The sequence below is a fragment of the Gymnogyps californianus genome, chromosome Z (genome assembly GCF_018139145.2).
Source record: "Gymnogyps californianus isolate 813 chromosome Z, ASM1813914v2, whole genome shotgun sequence".
Classification (NCBI taxonomy): domain Eukaryota; kingdom Metazoa; phylum Chordata; class Aves; order Accipitriformes; family Cathartidae; genus Gymnogyps; species Gymnogyps californianus.
In genome coordinates this window covers 61,382,534-61,406,033 of record NC_059500.1, presented here as the reverse complement: position 1 = coordinate 61,406,033, position 23,500 = coordinate 61,382,534, and the positions used below count along the sequence as shown (strand labels likewise).

The window sequence follows — 23,500 nt, the reverse complement described above, 5'->3', positions numbered from 1 at the left end:
TCTGGAGATGAACTCTAAGTGAAAAAATGAATGAGTGAAATCAAAACCACTGCTTAGGATACCTGGTAAATTCCAGATAATAAATGCTGTCATTTGTTGCCATTTAGTGCTAGAATTTATTAAGCATGGAAGACATCTAAAAAAGGGGGGTATGCACTTATCGGAGTTTATTTTTAAATGTATACAAAAGTAAAAACACACAGAAGGATTTTTTTAAACAATACCACCAGCAGTTTACTTCCTTATTAAGAATACTTACAGATCTGGACAAAGTCATACACTTGCCCTTGGAAAGCTACAAGATAATATATAAGGAAAGAGAGGCATGAGAGTAAATAAACTACAATTCTGTGATCTGTAAGTGATACATATCACCGTTTCCTGTTTTAGCACTTTCTTCTTCTCTTTCCAGCCCTCATTTTATTGTTTTATTTCCTATTTCTACATATTCTAGTTTTCCCCTTCTCAGACTTTCTCATTAAATAATAATCAAGTCCTCAAAGAAAATCTTCTGTTGTTGTCATCATTTTTTTCAGAATTCCAGTGAATTGTTCATCCATCCATTCCTTCTGAATTCCCTGTGTTCTCTCCTCTCCCACTCTGTATAGATAAACTTGCACTGTACATTCTGGTATTCTCTGACATTTTCTTGTACTCCTGTCCAAGACTGCCACACCAGCTATAAAGGCCTATATGAGAGAGTAACAAACTTTCCTTCTGAAAACGCTTGACTAAGAGTAGAACTTAGTGTAGTAAGATAACTACTTAGAGTAGTTATCAGTGAACTTTCAGGAAAAAAGGGAATTAATATGGAGAACACATGTAGCTCAGTTTCACATAATGTTTCCAGAGACAAACTAGCTCAGATACTATAAATTTGTATTTTAAAGAAAAGTTTTTCAATATAGAAAATACTGGTTCTAGTGTACAAAAAGAAAAGCTGCAATTCTGGATTTCCAAGCCTAAGAACAGATATTAAGAGATACTAAAAATGAATGAAATTATATTCTCATCCTACATATGAGTACATGAATCTAGGAACATAAAAGAGTTGTCTGTTACCAGGCAAGCCTTTTTAACTACCGGGTAAATCTGAAGAACCTATTTTTAGAAAAACTTAAGAAAATACCAAAATAAACCTCAGACTTTGGAGACTTGATTTCTGCTTGGTTCACTGTACAGAACATGATGCTCACTGGCAGAGAAACTATGGAATATTTTGTTCTTTTTTCCTTTAACATGAATGACACTACTAAATACACAGTTTACAGTCTCATGAAAGAAAGACTAACTTCCTTTTGGTTTTTAGAGGCAATCTAAACATGTAACTGTTTCACAAACTTTATTTCCTAGACCACTCTATGAAGAATACAGGGGGAGAGGAGGTATAACATCTACTGTGGAAAGAGTCCATTGATTTCAGAATACTTGGCTTTACACACACTTCATGCAGTGATGAAATTCATTGCATGTTTCAGAGGTCAGACATTCCAGAGAGGTACCCATATAATGATGAACTGATAATTAGCAAGTAAGACTGTAATGTACACTTTGAGTTGCTCAGTATCACATGAGAACCACACAAGAGAGGCAGGAATGGTATCCAGAGCTCTGGCACCGCACCATTCCATTTACCATGCTCTTCCTATTCTGCAAAACTGAGACGGGCCCTAAAACGGAGGTCCTGTTTGAGAAGTTAAAGCGCTTTTACTGTTCAGATGTGACTCATCAGCACAGGCGGTGAACATAATACAGAAGTCCAGTGGAAAAGACAGCATGTTACCATCTAATTAAAGATTGTAGGTTGCTCCTAGCTTGCTCTTAGCTTGCTCCTTGGCTCCTGACTGCTCTAGTTATCCTTCTCCAAAATAAGGCCTACAAGCACCTCTAGGAACAGCTGAATGCAGTGGATTGCTCTCAAAATACTATGAAGAAGAGACTGCACAAAGATCGGACACTTCTGCAATATACAATACTCCAAAACTATTTAAACTTTGCACTGCCAAAATGCTGCTCTAGCCTTTGTGCTCTACTTCATTACATTCAACACATATCCTCAAGTTCACAATACAGAAACATCATTTTGGTGGACTGTAATGCAGTTCTCACTTTTTATTGTTTAGATTCTTTGAATTAAAAAACATACATCAATAACTATGTTTTAAGAGTTACAGACTTGGTCAAATGGTATGTAACGCACATATAGTCAGTCTGATTTAGAGACAACTAGACTTAAGTAGTGTGGAGTGGACATGAGCTGGTCTGTGACACAGCCTCAGAGAATGGTTGCTGCTCAACTGGTCTCTGTTTCACAGAACAGCCACAACTACAGAGAGCAATTTAAGATTTCATAGTCAGCCTTAATTCTGTCATTTCCTGGCTTCTAAATACTTGCAAATTTGATGTTCTTTTAAGACAGCTTTTTAAGTGTTACTTACACCTAGAGAAAAAGACAACATTAAAATAAAGACCTGTTCAGAGATGGACAGAAGTTAAATGTGTTGATTAGAATTTAGATTTGCCTACAGCTTTGATATAAAGCCTATGATTTGATACAAAAGTATATCTGGCTCTATGTCATCTAGAGCTTTCCTGGATCAAGATGGAATATCATATGATCAAACCTTGATCAGTCCATGCACTACAGGTGAGCTACACCAACTACAATAACAGGCAGGAAAATGCTGATGCCTTTAACTTGTTCACAGTCTGTCCCAAAGTCACTATATCATTTTTTTAACCTCATAAATAAAAAATAATTTCCATACTAATATTCTTCACATATGCTTATTGTCCTTTTTTTACTTTTAGTGGGAAATTCTTTAACTGTTTAATATTTTGTTATCCTTTGATGTAGAGCAAAATGTCTCTTCTAAAGACAGAGTTCAAGTAAACAGAACTTCAATAACAGACTTCATAATGAATCCTATAAACAAAGCCATGTAGTGGTTTCATTTCTAAGTTTTCTCAACACTTCATATTTATATTAGCCAAATTTTCCAGTTACAGTCTCTGTCTCTACAACCTTTCTCTTCCTTTTCTTTTTCCCTGACTCAGCTGCTTTTTAGAATTGTGTCTTCTTTTGGCATATGGCGAAAGGTGTTTCATAAACTGGGGGAATAGCAGGTACTCATATGGAGAAAGCAGATACAGTTTTTAACACAAATTATAGCTAAAATGAAATATTTATTCCCTGAGCACAGAGCTCAGTGAAAATAAGTGACCATAGTATATCCTCATACTCAGCTGAAAGAAAGGAGAAAAAAGTGCCTGGTTTAGCCACCATAAGCTACCAAAGAAAATCTCCCCCCCCCCCCCCCCCCCCCCCCCCCCCCCCCCCCCCCCCCCCCCCCCCCAACAGTTTCAAATGAATAAATGTATGCCATTTTCAGGGATTCACAAATCTTCCCTTAAAAGTTAATTAATTAAGTTAAAATGTTTTAATCTAGACAAGTGCCTACTCCTTCAGAGCCAATTATTTTTTCCATTGTATATTGCTGAATATGTGAAATGACAATGACCTGCACAACAGAACATCCATGGCTAAAATCTTGTCCCTACCTAAATCAATGGGAGTTTTCCCATGACTTCAAAAAGATCATTAACTTATTGCCATCATAAAAATAGGATTTGGCAGTACTTGTAAGGTTCTGATACTTGGAACTGTCTTTTGCAATGAGCTAGGCACTTCCCCTCTTTATACTTCTTCTTTAAAATGTTCCTTTTCCTACCAGGCTCACCATTACTCAAATAGTAGTTAAAAAAGCAATCTGTCACCAAGGAATCCAACAAATGGACAGTAAAAATATTGGAGAAAGTTGACACCTTCCTCTATTTTGTTTCAAGACTTTCTCTATTTAGCGTCACAGAAGAGAATTTGTGCTGTCCTTTGTGTATTACATATAGCTAAGCAAACAGCTGTATTTAAACAGCAAACAACTAGTAACAGCTGCAGCAGGTTCCAGCAGAAAGATGAGTCATGATGGTTCTAAACATGAATACCTCCAGTAGCCAGAAAAAAAAAGAAAAGGACAAATATTTGGTCCAAAGATTATTTAAAAGATATGGCGTCTTCCTCTTGCTATGGGCAGTGCACAATGCAGTAGAAAACTGAAATTCTGAGGTGGATTTAAAGCGCTCTCCCACATCTTCTGAAACAGAGGTATGTTGGGGAGATGACGCAGTCTCCAGAGAGAAGAAAGATACTGTTCACACAGCACTTCTACTCACCAGTCCTTGCAGCAGCAATGGTGTTGGCTTTGAAGGAAGCCAACTGTCCTGCTCTCCCAGCCAGAGGTAAAGAATTGCATTGGTGGCCACTAGAGGGAGGATTAGGAATATAGTAAATTGTGGGCAAAAGGCACCCATGATGAACCACATGGGACAACCTACAAATCCCCCACCACTGCCAAAGGGCAACAATTCTCAGATACTGCTATGGGCTGGGAAGTATAATCCAGTTGTTATCATCTGCTACAGAGGAGCTGCCAGTATGCATCCTAAACTTTGGTGGCTGGGGGATAGAAGGGCTGACTAGGATCATGTGAAGCATACCTACAAACACAGACAGACACATCCCTTTCTTTACAGTTGCCTTATTTGCCTTCTGGTTTTTAATCTCCTTACTTAAAACTTCTGATGTCCTTTATCAAGAAAGCTCCTGTGAAAAACAAACATACCAGCTTCAAGAGAATCTCAGAAGCAGCATCAGCAGAGAGACACACTGTGCCAAGATACACTGTATTTAACAAAAACATCTGAACATATTAAGTGTACTTGAAAACAACAAAATCCGTTGTGATAAAATAAATGTTCTTTCACTAAATTAAGGTGTGAGGCATGCCTGAAAGAAATGTTTTCAATTAGTTATCTAGATAATTATGTAGTAAAGTGTATCTTGCAAATCAGTTTACCCTCTGGCTTGACTGCCTGGTGTCTTACCTCCAGCACAAGTGGCAGAACATTCTGACCAAGGCAGATGATTCCATGCAAAGCCAACTTCATTGTCTCCACTGCCAGTGCGAGAGATGGGAACATTGAATTTATACCTTATACCCAAATTTTGTTCCTGTAGCAGAATCTGTAGTTGAAAACAACTGGTTATACCATTAAAACAGGCAAGCAGAGGGCAACTACTGTGACATTTAATCTAGGTATGTGTTATGTCCTGTGGAAGGGAAAAAAGTAATAACGGAAGCCATAGTAGTTCTTTTAGGTATTCCCAAAAGAATCTGACTAGCTTTTAAAATATATACAAAAGAAAAGTATTATTGTCTAAGGTGAGCTTTGTCTTTTTTTCCCTGCTTAACACAACTTGATAACTTCTGTGAGTTCTTTATTCTTGACATAATTGTTCTAAAAAGCCAGTTTTCATAAAATTAATGTCTTAATAGAAATTAACTTGACAGCTGAATAATTACGTGAGGTCGAAGTTGGTTAAGGACATCACTGTGCAAACATGCAGCAGTCCTCACTGAAATCTTGTGAGGAGCTACCCACATAGCAGTTATGAACCTAGCTCTGCCCGTGTTTGCACTTTTAGTGACTATAATAACAGTAATAATAGTAACAGCAAAAGACTGTTGCTGAGGTCATTATTTTCCCCTAATGCAACAGCCAACAGCATTAGCTTGGTGGAATCACACCTGTGATTCCTTTAAAGGAATATCAAAACTCGCTGCAGCCGTATCGCTGCAGGTGATACAGAGGAAAGTGCAACAATCACCATGAGTTTTTGTTTACCTTCCCTGTTGAACTGCACTTTCACCTATCACCTGTCCAACACTAGCCTTTGACTCTCTGTCAAACTTTTTCTTTCTGTTGCTAATAATATATATCATGTTAGATGCAGCAATCTGACACATCTTAGAACTACTTCTCGTCCCCTTCTACCTTCTGTGATATTTTGCAGAGGCCTATCTGCCTATCTCCATTGGACAAAAGAGCAGTCAGTGGCACTGACTGAATCAGAAAAGGCACTATAATTACTGTGTAACTCATTCTGTATGGACTCTCTAGCTTATCCACACCTACAGAAGAAAAAACAGGATTCAGGTGTTTGAAAATGCTGCCTAAAATGTGAATATCCAGGCAACAATCATTCTATACACAAAAAAATCCCGTCTGGCTCAAGCAATCCCTGAACTGCAAATCCGGCAGCTGACAATGTATTGGGCAAGTATCACCTTGTTCTTATACTCCTCCTCAACATAGTAGTGCAACAGTAGGCTCACTATTGCCTGCTGTCAGAGACAGGGTATCAGGATCCTGGTCACGTCTTCTGTTACATTTCCATATTTTGCACAATCTGTTCAGAGCAATGTATGTCACAGCAACATGCTTTAACACAGGTCAAATCATGATACTCTTGCTGTGGTAAGAGTATACTTCACACTCAGGCCAGGCTTAAAACCACTGACATCTACAGAACTGTCATGAACTGTCATGCTATATCTCAACACTTACATGTATCAGCAGTATTCAGAGATACAATATACGCCCCAACTACAATTTCAGCTACCATTATTCTGAACCACATTTAACAGAGATGGGGCATTTTCTGTGAGATTTCCTGGGGCTCTTTACCCCCATTTCATCACAATGTTTGCCAGTCAGTTTTGAAAGGTGAGAAAGCTGTGTTAAAACACAAATGTAAAGTCCCAGCCAGGCAAGCTGTATACTCTTTGAAAACACAACCTATTTTGGTTTCATTCATGGCCTTGTCTTTTCTCACAACACAAGTACATATTTCAAATTTGAGAAATACATTAATTATAACTTTACCATGACTATGAGATTTTCTGAAGTAGGGCCTAGTGCTTCCAAAGACTCTGGTTCATCTGTTGGCCTCTTGTAATGGAAAGCTGTTCCAGCAACATCAAACTTTCTTGGCCAGTCAATAGTCCAGGCACCATTAATATAGTAGTCATCCTCTTCAGATTTTAAAGCTTAAAAAAAAATACAAGCCACCTAAAAATTGGAAGCAGCATTTATAATGGAGAAGCCATTGCAAATTAATCTACTAATCTGTTAGTAGTATGTGAGCTTCAGCTCAATATCACTACTTTTTCAAGCAATATAAAGCCTTTTCTTTAGCCCTGGTCAAAATATCCCTCATGCAGTTTGACAATATTGCCTCTGCAATAATCTTCAATGTGCAGGTATACTTTGCAGATTTCAACATGCAGATGCTCTATGGAACAAAACAGAATGCCTCATGCAACTTGCAATATATCTTCAACTTTAAAACCAAGCCCATGTGCAATGTATGCTGTTCTACGTAAGATATATGCAGCTCTCAAATGTATAATCAATTACCAATCTAATCTTTAGATTAACAAGTTCGGGCATGGGATAGGTATCTCAGATAATGTGCAAAGGAAAAAAAACAGAAAGAACATTGAGTCTGATGTATGGTGCCAATCAGTTCATGCTTTGTTGCCTTTGTCCACTGGGTTTTTTTTTCCTTCTTAGAGCATAAATCCAAGATATTTCTACTACAAACCCAAATACTAGCTACTTAATCTGATAAGATATTTTATTATTCCTAATTTACAGCCTTGAACCATAAAAGTACTGTAGATAAAATATAAATTTCTCAGCTAACCAACCAATTAGGCTGGACAAGCACATATTAGTCAGGGATTTATATTTGATATTTTATCAATAATATTAGATTAAGTTTCTAAATATGAAACTGACTTTGTATCTTAAGGTGACTATTCTGTTAATTAGATATTGACTTAACGTGAAGATTACCAAGTTATTCAGCATTCACATTTACTTTAAATAAAACATGTTGTTAAAGGCAAAATGATGGCTGGAAATACATCATCAAACAGTCATGTCATTTTTTGTTGAGACAAATAACTGACTTTACTAGACAGGGAACAAACTCACATCACAATCATAAGGAATAAGACAGCTTACAATCAAGTTTTATTCTGAACTACATCTGTGTGGACAGATAGTTTACCTTAAACAGTTAGGGAAAATGTCTCAATGATGCTCAAATTTTCTAAAACAGATCAGAGAGCATTCATATGAGCAGAAGATAGTTGGAGAGGCAGTAATGTTCTGTTGGTGACAGCCATATTCAGCAGGGATTAGTAACCATTTCCAGCAGCACCAAAAGGTCTGAAAAGGAATGTCTTTCCATAGCATAAATCTTATTCCATTGACTTCCCTGGATTTACCTTGGAAATACTCAAGTGCTTTGAGTGAAGAAACTAGCTCTGACACATTCACTTATCTGGAATTCTCAAAGTAATTCAGATTCCTTATTGTCTATATAGGTTTTGTAGTATAAGAAGGAGATGGTAAAAAAAGCGAGTATAGAAGAACAGGACAAATTGCAAGCAGTACTGTACTAAAAGAAAGGAACAGTACTTCACTATTTATCTATTTCACATGTGTATATGAAATAACTATGTTACAGCTGCGCATCAGTATTTTGTTTTACCAGTGGTCCTATTTCCACATAGCCAAAATTTCTATCCATCTTGCTTTTACAAAATCTAGGTTAATTAAAAGAAGGTCGCAGGGTCTCCCAAAGCTACTGAGACATATTCAAGTCTCTTACTGTGCCACTCAATCCCAAACATTTTCTTGTCAGCATGTCTAGTATCTGCTAAGAGCAAATAATGAAGTGAATTCTTTATTTGTATTATTTGAGACATATGAACAACAATGAGACATATAAATGAGCACAAGAGAACAAATGTTCTCAAACATGTTTACATAATTAATAATTCTGAAATTATATGCTATCAATTGCATGTACGCTATATACATTTAAACTAACGTATATCCAGAAGCAAAGCAGTTCATTTTTTACCTGTCTGACTACCAAAGAAAAATGCATTTGCATTCTGTAAATAGATCTACCTAATGTCAGTTGTTACACATAGGTGAAGGCCACACAGCTGTGAATAGCTTCCCAATAATATAATTACACGACAATGATGACGCAGTGGCATAATGCTATTAGCATATGAGACAGAAGGAACAAGTTAATGTCCTCATCAAATCATTTATGCGAACTTGAGAATGCAGGAAGCCCACAGAAAATTAGCACACAACAGCCTGTTGCATAAGGGGAATATGAGGGAAGATATCACCCTGGATCAAGCCATTTAAGGGAAGATAAGAGCATTACTAAACACACATATTTTTCAGCAGCTCTGAAAACAGGCAATTTTGTTGTTGCTGGGTTATTTGTTGGACAGATCGGTTTAAAATACTGAATTATTTATGCAGCTGCACAAACATGCTTTTGCTGTCACAACACAAGGAGCAATATTGGTGCAGAAATGATCAGCCAGAGACAGGGGGAGGGAGGACAGGTGCTGACTGAGCTAACTGAATTGCCAAATGTCTAACTGCAGATTAAATTTGAGGCCATGGCTTGCAAAAGAACTGTGTCTTAGTTTAAGGAACCATGGAACGTTTGTTGCAAGTTAGTTTGAAAGCCTGCTAACTGAAATGAACAAAGAAGAAACTTTGAAGCCAGTGTGACAGCTACAGAGGAAGAGGGTTTTATTTTTTCCTTGTTTTGTATACTTCCAAATGGAGAAATTGATTTCTTAGTCTGTGGTCACATATTTGGCAGCAGTGCACATAAACCAAAATATAGTAATATGTGTAAATGGTTATTTTCAGCTGAATCAGTTCTCTAATCTAGTTCATGGTGTGGCCACACAAACAGCTGTCCTGGAACAACAGAGGGAACTCCATAAAGACAGGGAAGGAGCTGTGAAGTTGGCACTGCCACTAAAGAAATACCCATAAAACAATACCCTTGAGGTATGTATTTGAACATAATAAACTAATTTTTAACTACCATTGTGCTTGTATAGTTCTTTTAAGGGAGCAGACAAATTAGAAGCCTTCCTGTCCCCAGAAACTGGTGATCCAAAAATAGTGATCTGGTTCACACTCACAGAACAAAACATCCCATTGCAAAAGGAAACAGCCCCTGCAACTTAGTAAGATTATCTTTCATTAGGATATAATGCCACCTGTGAAAGTTGGAAACACAAGAAACTAGTGAAGCAGAGGAATCCCCCATTTGTGCAGTCAGGGCTTCTGTGGCATGAAGCAAGGCAGTGAGGAGAGAGCCTGAAATTCAGGAAACCCTTTGATATTGTGACAAGCACATAAAAAAAGTATTTATGTACCACTTTATGTTTTTAGATCTGTGGCCAGATTAAACACCAATGAAGTTGTCTGTATTTTTTATTTAACCCCCCAAATTTACATTTTTCATTCATTTTATACAGATGGTGCCAATCTAAATGCTTTTCCAGATCACTTTCCTCTGCTTATAAAATAGAGGAACAACAAACTGAATTGTAGTAGCTAAAAGTTATCTTCTTTGTTCTGGTTTTCAGCTGCCCATGGAACAGTTCTTAGCAGAAAACGACCATGATAGGATGCATTGTGTGCCTCTCTCCCACCACCTCTGTTTGAAATGTCAGTATAGGATATACGAGCAACCTTACCCGCAGTATATTTTGACATGGGGGAGGGGCCACAGGGAGTGTCATGCTGAAAGAATAATAAGCACTTTACTGCTGGAGTAGTGGTGTTATTATTCCTGCAGAATGGAGGGAGATTGATCATCTGTTGCATTACAGAAGAGTGGGGGCAGGCAGAAAGAAAAGTAGGCATCCAACAGTAAAAGGTGCCATTATTATCAATATAATCAATTTAGGAATTAATGTACCTAGGAGGATAACTGTCCTTCTAACTCACAGGCATCACAATCCTTTCCAACATGTTAGTGTTATATATATCAACTACATGGAGTACAGACTGACAGAAGTAGCCTCGTCAGCTGCTGTTCAGCCTAAACAGGTAATAGCTTTTGGTTGCGTTAATCTATTAGTTTCCTGTATAACTAATCAGCTCTCTAATGTATTTTTGACAAAGAAATGGGTGTTCTTGCACTACACGCTTGACTGCACTACAAGCAGTCTTGAACTGACTGCTATGTAAATCAGGGTACAGAGACTTCCAGAAATGTATGTTGTCTTGAGTTCAACGAAGCCAGATTTGTACATATCAGTATTAAAAGAACAGAAAGCAAATTTAACACAGTCTTTAAAGAAAGGAATAATAATCTGGGAATTTGAATTTAATTCTGTGCTTTACAACAGGCTTCCTGAATGATCTCAATTAAGCACCTAGTTTTTCTGCACCTCATTTTCTTTATCTATAAAACAGGGAAGGCATCTAGTCCGTACAACACAGCAACACAGAAACACTGTAGAATTAATACATTAAATTGCCTTAAGATTAGGAGACAGTATTGTTAGCATTTAAGTAACTATGGCTGTTGATGAATAATCATTCCAAGAATAAAATTGTGTTTTAAAACAGTATAGTCCCCCAAGATCAGAGACCTCCCAAATGGAAGACACTACCTTAGAGTGGGAGAGTAGATCATTTGAGTGTTCCTCATCCACTTTGGCTCAAGTCTAACACTGTAACTATAGTGAAATTGACCTGATTTTGCACTGAGTGGACAAGGAGGAATCACATGATGTATTTCATTAGCTCCATTCAAGAGAATACTTCCTAACCAACTGCTGCAACTGTCTGATCACAACCTAATATTAACAGCTAACAATTCCCTTGCTGCTTCTACTATATGTATGGTTTGGCCAAACCACAAAATGTACCTTCAAATCACAACATAAACTCTGACTTAATAACAGTCTGCTATTTAAACCATGCTCTTACCAATGTAGTTCTTTGATATTGCCACTTCTCTTATTTCAATGTGCACAGAACCTCTCGGAATTTGAATCACTTCCATATATCCTGTAAGACAAAGGTAAATTTTTTTCGTTTTTGTTTATGTTAATCAACATTGGTCATGAAACTAACCATTAATAAATTATTTACTACTAAAAATTAGTATGAGATATGGGATTCAAATGTACTGAACATTTTCTTTCATGTGATATAAAGGAAAACTCTAAATTTCATACAAAAATTTGGAAGTGATAGCAAGAACTTACCATGTAGTCAGGAATTCCTTTTTTTAAGTGCTAATAAAGTCTTTTCAACAGTGTATCACAAGTAATTAATGTATAAAATGACCTTAGGATCATAGGATAATTCAGGTTGGAGAGGACCTCAGACAGTCATTTACTCCAACTTCCTGCTACAAGCAGGGTCAGCTAGGAGATCAGACCAAGTTACTTAGCACATTATCCTGCTGAGTCTTGAAAAACTCCAAAGATGGAAATTGTACAACCTTTCTTGGCAACCTGATCCACTGCTGGACTGTCCTCCTGCGGAAAAAGTTTTTCCTTCCATTTGGTCAGCACCTGTCTTGTTTCAATTTATAGCCATTGTCTCTTCTCCTACCATGTACCCACCACTGTGAAGAGCCTGGCTCTGTCTTCTCCATAACCTCCTCACAGGTATTGGAAGGCTCATACTAGGTCCCCACAAACTTCCTCTTCTCCAGGCTGAATAAGCCCAGTTTTCTCGGTCTATCCTCACAGAGGGGCAAGCGCTCCAGACCCCAATAATCTTAGTGGTCCCTCACTGAACTGAACTCACTCCAGTGCATCAATCCTTTTCCTGTATTCGGGAGCCCCAAACTGAAAACACTTGAGATTGCAACACTAATATTGTCTTTTTTGAGCTAAGCTTTAAACTAATTGCCCATATAAGTTTCTTGAGTTCTTAATAAGATGAACTTAAGAGACATTTCTGGATTCTTTCTATTCTAAAATTTCATGTATGACTAAATATCAGATTCTACCATACAGATTAAAATGATACACAACATTCTCTTATTATACCACCATAAATAAATAATAATAAAAAAACCCCCCACACTTCTTTTTAAGTACATTAAAGACCATGAGAACTAAGTATTCAGTAATGAAACATATTGTTGTATTTGACATAAATTCAAACTAATACAGAAAAAGGAAACAACGAGGCAAAAGGAGTCAAAGTGAATGACCAGCAGCAATGCCATGCTGGAAATCAATGCAGCACTGTTATTTGCTAAAGAGTCACCTAATATATTGTGCAATAGAACGGACATATATATATGTGCATACCTCCTCTGGGCAATGAATCATTGAAGAAACCTTCAATGGCTTCACATGTACTCCCATCTCCTCCACAAACACGGCATCTATCTTCCTTAGCATCAGACCCCAAAATATTATCACAACCTACATGCTGAGAGCAGATAAGAACAAATATTTTAACAGGATGATGGTCTTGCACCACTATCTTCATAGGTTATTTGAAGTGTTTCTTTCAAGATATACAGTGCTTCTTTTTATCTACTCTGGTTTTGATAGCTGTTACTGTAAGTGAGTTTTCACTTACCAGAGAAAGAAAATAAAAAAGGAGAACAATCCACATTTTGGGTTGTTACCAAATCTTGATTAATAAGTACTTTGTATTTCTACTGTGACTTTCAGGAAGGGATCTCACAGCGTTTTACAAACAATGTAATTATTACAGTTATCAATAAATGATTAGTGATGTTTTAATTTAATATTACTACAGCTGTGTTCCATCTATATTGCTTTGTTAAGGTAAACATTTGCTGTGTGTTTCTTAAACATTTATGCAGCATAAATAGAATTGTTCCGAAAGGCATTTACAGCTTCATAGACCATGCTTCCATATCCTCCAGGCAAAACCTGCAATTATTTTCATAAGTTTGAATGTAAAGTGTAAATGACTTGACTGTAAGAATGACTGCAGTATGAAACTTAGTGAAAGGCTGAATTACACGCTGTATTAGATAGGATTCAAAAGCCTTTGGAAAAAAGAGGTGTCTATAACTGATCATAAAAAGTACATTACATTTCTGATTATCTACTTGAGAAATCTATGTACAGTGAACAATGATTAACTCCCTGTAACTTATTGATTCAACCCTATTACAAAGCTAATGAAAATAGAGACAGCTGGATCCTTAAAAAAAAAAAAAAAAGAGAATGAACAAGTAGCATATAAACAGAATGAACACTGCAGCTTGCCAATTTTTTCTAGGATTTATACAAAAAAGGAGGCAGCTACATAACTGTGTTTACTGTCTAGCAATATTATCTACCATCTTGTAAACAGGTAATACATACGTCATAAGAGAAGTTAAAATACTTTAAATAATTGACAAAATAGTATTATTCTAACCATTTACATTTCGACTTTCTGATTCATCAAGAAAACAGAGGCTCAACTTTATTACGTAGCTCATTCTCAACTTGAGATTTAGTCTGATTATTAGTATTAGAAGGTTTCTCAAAACTACTAAAATCTCCTTATGTATAAAGTACACCAGAATTCCACAGGTTACTTCTTGTGCTTTTTTTTTTGTTAGTTTACTAATACATGGCAAATGCTTTTGATCTCATCATGTTATTCAATAAACATACATCTTCAGCCCTCAATTTAGCAAAGAAGCATTGGGTTAAGCTTTAGTTATGTTAGTGGTTTCAGTGAAATCAAATCATTTTTAGAGTCACCAGCACTGTTCAGATGTCTAAAGTACATAATTAAACGCTTTGCTAAACTGAAGGAGTGGGACGTATATAACCAAAAATATGGCACAGACCTCAAATTCTATTCAAATTCATGTAATGCACATCTGTAGGAATCTTACATGATAATCAGATTCTTAGTAAATGGCAAATACCTGCATCATTATACACTTTTTCCTAGAACTACAGAGCAACAGTGACAACCTTCTGTTTCAATTACATTAACAGCAGAATTGTTTGCAACAGGATGAACTAGTTAGAGAGAAACAGATTAATATGTCCACATTTACTGTTTTTCAGCCAGACTGGTGTTCTAATTGGAATGATGGAACAGGCCTTGGAACAGTGCAAGGAATCTGTTCATCTGCTGTTACCCTTTCCACTGATTCTTCAACAGAAACCATAAAGCAAGAAAAAAAAGAAAAAATGAAGGATTCTATGAATGTCTGTGAGAAGGTACTGAAATTCAAATGATATCTCTAATCTATGCAATACCTTTTTTATCTTTTTGTCTCAATCTTACTCTTTCATTAACAACTTGACCTGTCAACACTCCCGTTTCATTTAAGGAACAAACAAGTACTGTAATTAAATGTAGGAGATAGCAGACACAACAAAGTAATCCATAAGTACTTTATAAAACATTTGTAACCTTGCATTCTCCATTGATACAGATATCCAGTGAATCAGCATTGCACTGAGTCCCATCTATTACTGCAGGAGCACGTTCAGTGTAAAAATTATAACCTTCAGCCAAGCAGTTTAATGCACATGGTTTAACCCCACCTGGACAACAAAAACAAATGAAAAAAGAAAAAACACAACAGAAATCTTGAAAAGTTAACAATTAGTTAAAATACATACGCATAAACAGATCTGAAATTTATAATCTTATCTCATACCTGACACATATCATATATACACTTTATTTAACTTCCCTTTGTTGATTTCTCTACTTGACTATTCTTTCTTGCAAAAAAGATTATTTCACATAGTAAGATATGGCAAGGTTGGCTGGCTCCGTAACAGTTCCATTATGTTAATACAACCCTAATGATTATCGAACAATTTAAAACAATAAGGATACCACTTCACCATTTGAAAAACAAGAATAACAAAAGAATGTAGTGCTAGAACTATATCACGGTAAATTTCAAAACCCAGATCAGACTATTTCAATTAGGAAATTAGTCCTATTGAATTACACTACAGCTCAGACCACGTGATCACAATGATCCCTTTTAGGCTTTTAATCTAAAAAACTAAGAGTAAAACCATTCAAGTTAATAAAATACAAAAACACAAGGGGGAACATGGACTTAATCACTCAAGGTTTAGAACAGGAAAAAACAAAATAATAAAAGGGCAACCTACGCACTTTGAATGACAACAGAAACATAACTAAACTTGATTAAACCATCTCAAAGAGAAAAAGAAATTACAACCCTCTCCGCTGCTGCAAAATACCCTTTTATTGCACAGTGCAATTATTTATAATTCAATTATTAATGTAGTCTTTAGAGACTCTTATAAACGCTTTTACTTCTTTCTCCTTTTCCTCATATTCTGACCTTAAGAAAGGCACTTACAGATCACCTATGGACCCTCTAATTCTATTGCAACTGCAGGTGAAGAAGGGCTCCATATTTTTAAAGTGGAGTCCCTACAACAATCCTCACTCTCCTTCACAGTAAAACAAAACTCTACCAGAACAGAGGTGGCTCTTCTGCAACATTTTCAGCAATTGACAAAAGTACAAGCTTAGCAAACTTAGCTCATTATATTTTAATCAAAACATTCTATTTACAAACATTACTCTCTATATAACATTAATATAATTTTGAAGACTTCACACATGATAACATTTTTGCAAAGCTAACCGTTACCTCCAGTGTAGGGTTTCCAGTTATAATACTTTCCCCGGAAAGGCATATTGTCAAAATCCGCACATTGCTTTTCTCGAAAATCACGGGCCCCTGAAGGACATGGCTAAAATAATAAAGGAAAAAAAAAAAAAGGTTAATTTCTTAAATTAAAAGGAAATGCTTATATGCTTACACTGCAAACATAATCATGCAAGAGACTAGGAGATGGTTCCCTGCTTTATCTTGTGGCTCTGATTCTGAAATATGCTTTATTGCTTTACAGTTGAAGTATCTGTTTTGCAATCTTAGGCTGGCATGAAGTAACTGAAGTAATTTAAACAAAGGTAAGTGTTACATAACAGTTTCCATAAAACTGGACAATCAGAATCACGTCAAACTATGCTTCATAATCAATCCATCAGCTAACTCCTTATAAACACACATTAAAAACAGCTGAAAAAATTAAAACAAAATCATTTTGGTAAGAGCTGTAGGCTCAGCTATACTGTACTAAGCAGCTGTACTGAGACATGTTATTAAGACATCAAGAAAAAAATTAAAACACTTTCTAGAGAGCTGTATCACCTCTGCTTACTTGTAGCCTTGACAAAAGCATGGTGTCAAGGCTGAGAATGAGAATAGATATCACGTTTGGCTCTAATTTTTACCAGTCTCCAAGCATGAAGAAATAAAAACTGCTTTCATTTAAATCTTCATTACTTTGCATTACCAATTACAAAACTGTAAAGTATCTTTTTTACTTCGAATAAGGGTAGATGTAAGTGAAATTCATCTTGGAAAGAACTACAGGAGAAACAGAATTCTTTGCTATTTCTCACATTTTTCATCAGCAGGTTCAAAATAATAACAACAACTAATCTTGAATACACTCAGAATTTAGATAGCACATTAAACACTGTTATCAATGTTTAAGTACCTGCTGAAATTGCAAGCTTCATCAGACAAAGTATTTGAAATACAGATTAAAATCATTTTTAGACTGAAAGAGAAAAGAATTTGTTTGACAGAAATCTGAGGTGTTAATAAACATTACTATTTTATGAGCAACAGAAGAGTCAATTTTATGGCAGTTTTATTTGTCTTCCTATGCATCTAAGCCAGTTAGCACTGTTCAGGAATCTGAAATGCATTCAAGTGCAAGGATCTTTATAAACGTGGATGATAAAAATTTACTGCACAATGCAAATATCAACATAATAATTATGATTCTCAGTATACATTAATCAAGCTCTTATAACAGCCAGCCCATTGCAATATGATTCAGAAACTAGAAAATTTTTCTCCAATTTTGAAGTTGTTGTGATATAAATTAAAATAGTGGACATTAGACAGTATTTGAATTTTAAATTTTCTCTATAAATCACTCTATTATCTCCTTCTAATTGAAAATATATTTTTGAATGTAATTAATTTACAGGTAAAAAAAATAGGGTAATGACTTTCATTCAATAATCCTTCAGATGATAACAGTGAGAATAAAAAATAACTATGTAAATAAAATAATAAGTACTTATAAAAGTTTTTTTAATAGTAACACAAATCAAATTTGCCTCTTTGCATCATATTCTCCAAGCAGTAGAAGGATCAGTCTTGACCCACCTCAAAGCTTGAGTCCGAATCTCTCTGATACTGGTCACTACACCCTATTCTTCAGTCCCACTTGCTTAGGTACTAATTTACATGGCTGGTATTTTAACTACACCAAGTTCCCCTTAGAAGTTAATTAAATCACCCTCCCTAATGAAATCCTTTTTCTAAATAGTTATACTAGGACAAAACAATCAAGATTAGTAAAGAAGGATCAAGACTTCCATATTTATACTCTTAAAAAACCTCTCGCAATCTGATATGTGAGATGTAGTCTTATTTCTCTTGTTTGACGATGATCTTCAATGTATTTTGAGGCAACAATATCACTTCATAAACAATCTGGATAACGGGGAAGAGTATACCCTCAACACATTTGCTGATAACACAAAACAGGGAGGAGTGGTTGATATGCCAGAGGGTTGTGCTGCTGTCCAGAGGGACCTTGACAGGCTGGAAAAATGGGCCCACAGGAACCTCATGAAGTTCAACAACGAGAAGTGCAAAGTCCTGCACCTGGGGAGGAACAACCCCATGCCCCAATGCATGCTGGGAGCCAACCAGCTGGAAAGGAGCTCTGCAGAAAAGGCCCTGGGGGCCCTGGTGGACACTAAGTTGAACATCAGCCAGCAATGGGCTCTTGTGGCAAAGGCAGCTAATGGTATCCTGGGCTGCAATAGAAGTGTCAGCAGCAAGTCCAGGGAGGTGATCCTTCCCCTCTACTCAGCACTGGTGAGGTCACACCTACAGTACTGCGTTCAGTTCTGGGCTCCTCAGTACAAGAAAGACATGGCCGTACTGGAGAGAGTACAACGAGGGGCCACGAAGGGCCTGAAGCATCTCTCATATGAGGAAAGGCTGAGCGAGCTAGGACTGTTCAGCCTGGAGAAGAGAAGGCTCAGGGGGTGATCCCATCAATATGCACAAACATTTGAAAGGAGAGTGTAAAGAGGATGGAGCCAGGCTCTTTCTAGTGGTGCCCAGTGATGGGACCGGAGGCAATGGGCACAAATGGAAACACAAGTTCCTCCTGAACATCACAAAACAGTTTTTTGCTGAGGGTGACCAAGGACTTGCACAGGTTGCCCAAACAGGTGGTGGAATCTCCCTTGTCAGAGATATTCAAAAGCCATCTGGACACGGTCCTGGGCAACCTGCTTGAGGTTTGAGCAAGAGGGGCTGTACAAGATGATGTCCAGAGGTCCCCTTGTAAGCAAAGTCTTTCTTTTACCCTATTAAATACCGATTCAGTTTTTGACACAACTTAAACTGCTAAAATCACTGTTTGTATCCTCTTTTCTCCTTGAACATAGCTCTGGCAGTTTGACAGAAAACCAGCTACACACAAGTATGCATAGCCTGCAATCTCATTGCTGACAAGAACAGCAGACAAGGCTGGGAATACCTGGGAGCAGCTAAAGGAACTGTGGGAGCAAAGCCCCTCATACAATGTTCCTGCTATCTTTATATTTTATCTGCTTTTGGTAGTCCTGCAGATTAAATCCTGGTTTCCTATACTGCAAGTACTGTTAAATTAATTTCACAAACTAATATACCAATGATATCAAAGCTTTTACATAACCCACTGTCTTTGGCTCTAAAAATGTAAATCCATCAATTCACAGGCAGATTTGGTGACCTTCACAATAAAGTAAGTTTCCATTTTAGCGGCTAAGTCCTCTCAGTGAATACTGACAAGTGGTAGCCCTCGTCTCAGGATCTTGCTCTTTCTCCAAATCATTAGTTTGAATCCAGCTATGAGGCGAAATCAGTAAAGTTTTCAGGCAGTCCTTCTGAAGACTGCCATTACCAAATGATAGCCTGAAACCTGCAACGTTCTGTAATCTGAAGCATAAAATGCCACTTGTAAATTTGTTGGTTTTGTTGCATAATTTTCCTATCTTTTTTAGTATCTCAGCAATACCTGACAGGAAGTAAAACTAAAGGCTATGACCTCAAGAAATGCATTCAAAATTGTGCTTGACAAACCTGATCGCCTTCTACAACAAAGTAACCTGCTCGGTTGATGTGAGGCAAGCATTGGACATCGTCTACTTGGATTTCTCCAAGGCTTTCGATACGGTTTCCCACGGCCTCCTCCTAGAGAAACTAATGCTTTATGGTCTAGATGAGTGGTCTGTGGGGAACTGGATGACAGGCCGCACCCAGAGGGTGGTGGTAAATAGCTCCTTTTCAAACTGGCAGCCTGTCACAATGGGGTCCCCCAGGGATCGACATTGGGCCCAAAGCTGTTTAGTGTCTTCATAAGTGATCTGGGTGATGGGATCAAGTGTATCCTGATGAATTTTGCTGATGATACCAAACTGAGTGGGGAAGTGGACACTTTGGAAGGGAGAGCCACCCTGCAGGAAGACCTGGATAGGCTGGAAGAGTGGGCTAACAAGAACCTTATGCAGTTCAACAAGGACAAGTGTAAGGTCTTGCACCTGGGAAAACATAATCCAGGAGTGCAGCACAGGCTGGGATCTACCCGGCTGGGGAGCAGCTCTGTGGAAAGGGACCTGGGGGTCCTGGTGGGCAACAAGCTCAATATGAGCAAACAGTGTGCTGCTGTGGCAAAGAAAGCCAACAGGATGCTGGGTTGCATCAACAAGGGCATCACCAGCAGAGATAAAGAAGTCATTATCCCACTCTACTCAGCGTTTGTCAGGCCCCACCTGGAATACTGTGTTCAGTTTTGGTCCCTGCTATACAAAAAAGATGTGGACAGGCTGGAGAGGGTCCAGAGAAGGGCCACAAAGATGATCAAAGGACTGGGGAGCTTGCCATATGAGGAAAGGCTGAGAGAACTGGGTTTGTTCAGCCTTGAGAAAAGAAGGCTGAGGGGAGACCTTATCACCATGTTCCAGCATTTAAAGGGTGGCTACAAAGAAGATGGAGACTCCCTTTTTACAAGGAGTCACATGGAAAATTTTTCACAATGAGAACAATCAGCCATTGGAATAATCTCCCCAGGGAAGCAGTGGATTCCCAAACATTGGACACTTTTTAAGATTCAGCTGGACAGGGTGCTGGGCCATCTTATCTAGACCATGCTTTTGCCAAGAAAGGTTGGACCAGATGATCCTTGAGGTCCCTTCCAACCTGGTATTCTATGATTCTATGAAAATCATAGGTATAGAAAAGCAAAAACGTTACTGCAAGGTAAGCTACAAAATGCATTTACAAAATGTCAGCTCTTTGGCACTGTTTCTTTGTGTATGTACTCTTTTCCCAAAGTAAATGTGCAATAGCTGCTTCTGTTTACCGGGTAAGATATTTCACTTTTTTCATGCAGTTACAGTACATGGATAACTCTTGTCAAGCAACAGGCTGCTTGTGTTTTCAAATGGTCTTTTAGGAGACTGCAAATCATGAGGTAGGAAACTAACAAATGTATAAGAACTTAAAATCAGGTCTGAAGAAGGTCCTGAGAAGAAGATGATGAAATTAAAATTCTGAGTTAAAAAAAGCATTGACTTTAATGAGAACATAAAAAATTTTAATACTGAAGCAAAAATAAATCATCTAGAGAGTGTTAACAAATCATGGAGCCAACATTGACACACCACCAAACATCTTATCTCACAGAAATCTGTTTATCTTGGAGTTTAAAGCCAGGCAGACTTCAGTAATTGAACTCACTGTGTTTCCTGTTATCAAAGGGCTATATTACACCTCACAGAAGATGAGAAACACAGCCAGAAAGGTGACAGCTGAAACTCAGGTACTGTTCCAAGACGTAGCTCCTCACATGAATGCATTTTAGGAAAAATAGGCTTGAAAATATTAAAATTATAAAAGCAACGAACAATATCTGTGAATGTATGCATAATGGAGGGAACCAACAAAAACCATTTGCCTAGAAGAACAAGAACCTTTTAAAGGTATGTATACACACATACTTTTATATAGATAAACCATTCACAGAACTTGTAAGCAAAACATTTCTTATCGTATATAAAAAATTAGGAGACTTTTACAGTTTTAGATGTATATCAAATTAAGTTTCACATCCTATACATATTTTAAATCAGACAATGAGTTACTTTAATTGAGTAATTATGTGCCTTGCAATTCTATTAGCATTTTGTATTTTTTTAAAATTAAAAATACTTTGGTTGGAAAAATATATATATTTTTGTTAGAGATAGTGTGGTTGGTGGTAGAAAATAAGTTTCTGCTGAGTGTGTTCTTTCTACCACCTTTTGTTTCCAGAACTCATTAGCTAATGTTCTTTTCTGCTGATCTCATTGTTTCCATGAGCAGATGCCGTCTGAATTAAGAAGTCATATATGGCTTTGGAAGTGTTTGATGAGAAATAAGCCTAGTAGGAGCGTGTGCGCTGTTTCCAAAGAATTAAAACGGTCAAAAGAAAGGGCAACAGAACTAACTCATGTCTAAAAGAAAAATGAAGTAAAAGTGAAGTTTTTTTAATGTATGAATAGTAGGAGCTCTAGGGAGTGCTACGTTGAAAACTACAGATAGGCAATGAATGTTGACACTGCAAAATAAACGTCAACAGAAAAGATGTACAAACAACATATTTTTCATAAAAACAATGACAGATTTGCATGCTCTTAACGCTTACATTAATCAAACATACCATTCCAGTAAAAATGTCAAGCACTAAGGACTATCATAAATCTTGAAAAAAAATCTACTAGTCTCAGCAATTCTTAGTTATGTAGAACCCTAAATATTACTATAAAAGAAATAGACTACAATTGTCAAAAGCATTAAGGCAGTAAATTTAAACTTCTGTAAGTACCAATATGTTTATGCACTGGAAAACCATTCCCAAAAAATATGCTAAAAAAATGATTCACAGTCAAACTGTAAGAATAGCATTTCCAAATTGCCTGGCCCGAGTATGCAATTTTTCAAGATTTGTTTTTAAGATCTAGACAATGAAATGCAGTTTCCTTTCCAATATCTTGTTTAAATTATTGATTGAAATCTGAGTATAGGTAGGGAACGAACATTTTGGAATAGAGGACTATAATTTTAAAAGTTTTTGATAAATTGGATCAGTGGTTTGAAATAAAGGAATGGATGCAAATTACTACACTTGAGTAGGAACAATGAACTGTGCAAGCACAAGCTGAGGAAAGACTTCCTAAACAGCAGCTCTTAGGAAAGGGATTTGGGCATTACAGATCTACACAGACTAAATAAATATTGTCACTCCTGTAAGAAAAATGAACATAATACTGAAATGAATAAATGGAATCCCATCACTAAGATGACAGACTAAGTTCAAAGTTATACTTATCTCTGACAGTCCTCAGCTAGAATCCTGTGCAGAAGTTTGGGCACCATGCTTCAAGAAGATGTGTGTTACTGGGATCCCAAAGGCTATTAAGTCAGAGACTGTCTAATGTAAAGAAGACTAAGAAGAGGTATGATAGTAGTCTGCAAACACAGGAAAGGCTCCCACAGAGGGAATATTATCAGCTGTCTTCTTACTGGGGAAAGAGTAAGTAAGGGTTATAAAGA

The 23,500-nt window shown here is 37.0% G+C and overlaps 1 protein-coding gene across 2 annotated transcripts in view; it reads right to left on the bottom strand.

Moving 5' to 3' along the window:
* Window positions 1–23,500, bottom strand: part of ADAMTS6 (ADAM metallopeptidase with thrombospondin type 1 motif 6) — a 150,816-nt gene that overhangs the window by 24,469 nt on the left and 102,847 nt on the right. For both annotated transcript variants that reach the window (XM_050912923.1, XM_050912924.1), the window contains exons 14-19: window positions 16,415–16,517; window positions 15,181–15,314; window positions 13,089–13,212; window positions 11,746–11,826; window positions 6,784–6,947; window positions 4,942–5,080 (exon numbers count right to left, since the gene is read on the bottom strand). In XM_050912923.1, the coding sequence (XP_050768880.1) occupies window positions 4,942–5,080; window positions 6,784–6,947; window positions 11,746–11,826; window positions 13,089–13,212; window positions 15,181–15,314; window positions 16,415–16,517 (745 nt within the window). The remainder of the gene's footprint in view (window positions 1–4,941; window positions 5,081–6,783; window positions 6,948–11,745; window positions 11,827–13,088; window positions 13,213–15,180; window positions 15,315–16,414; window positions 16,518–23,500) is intronic.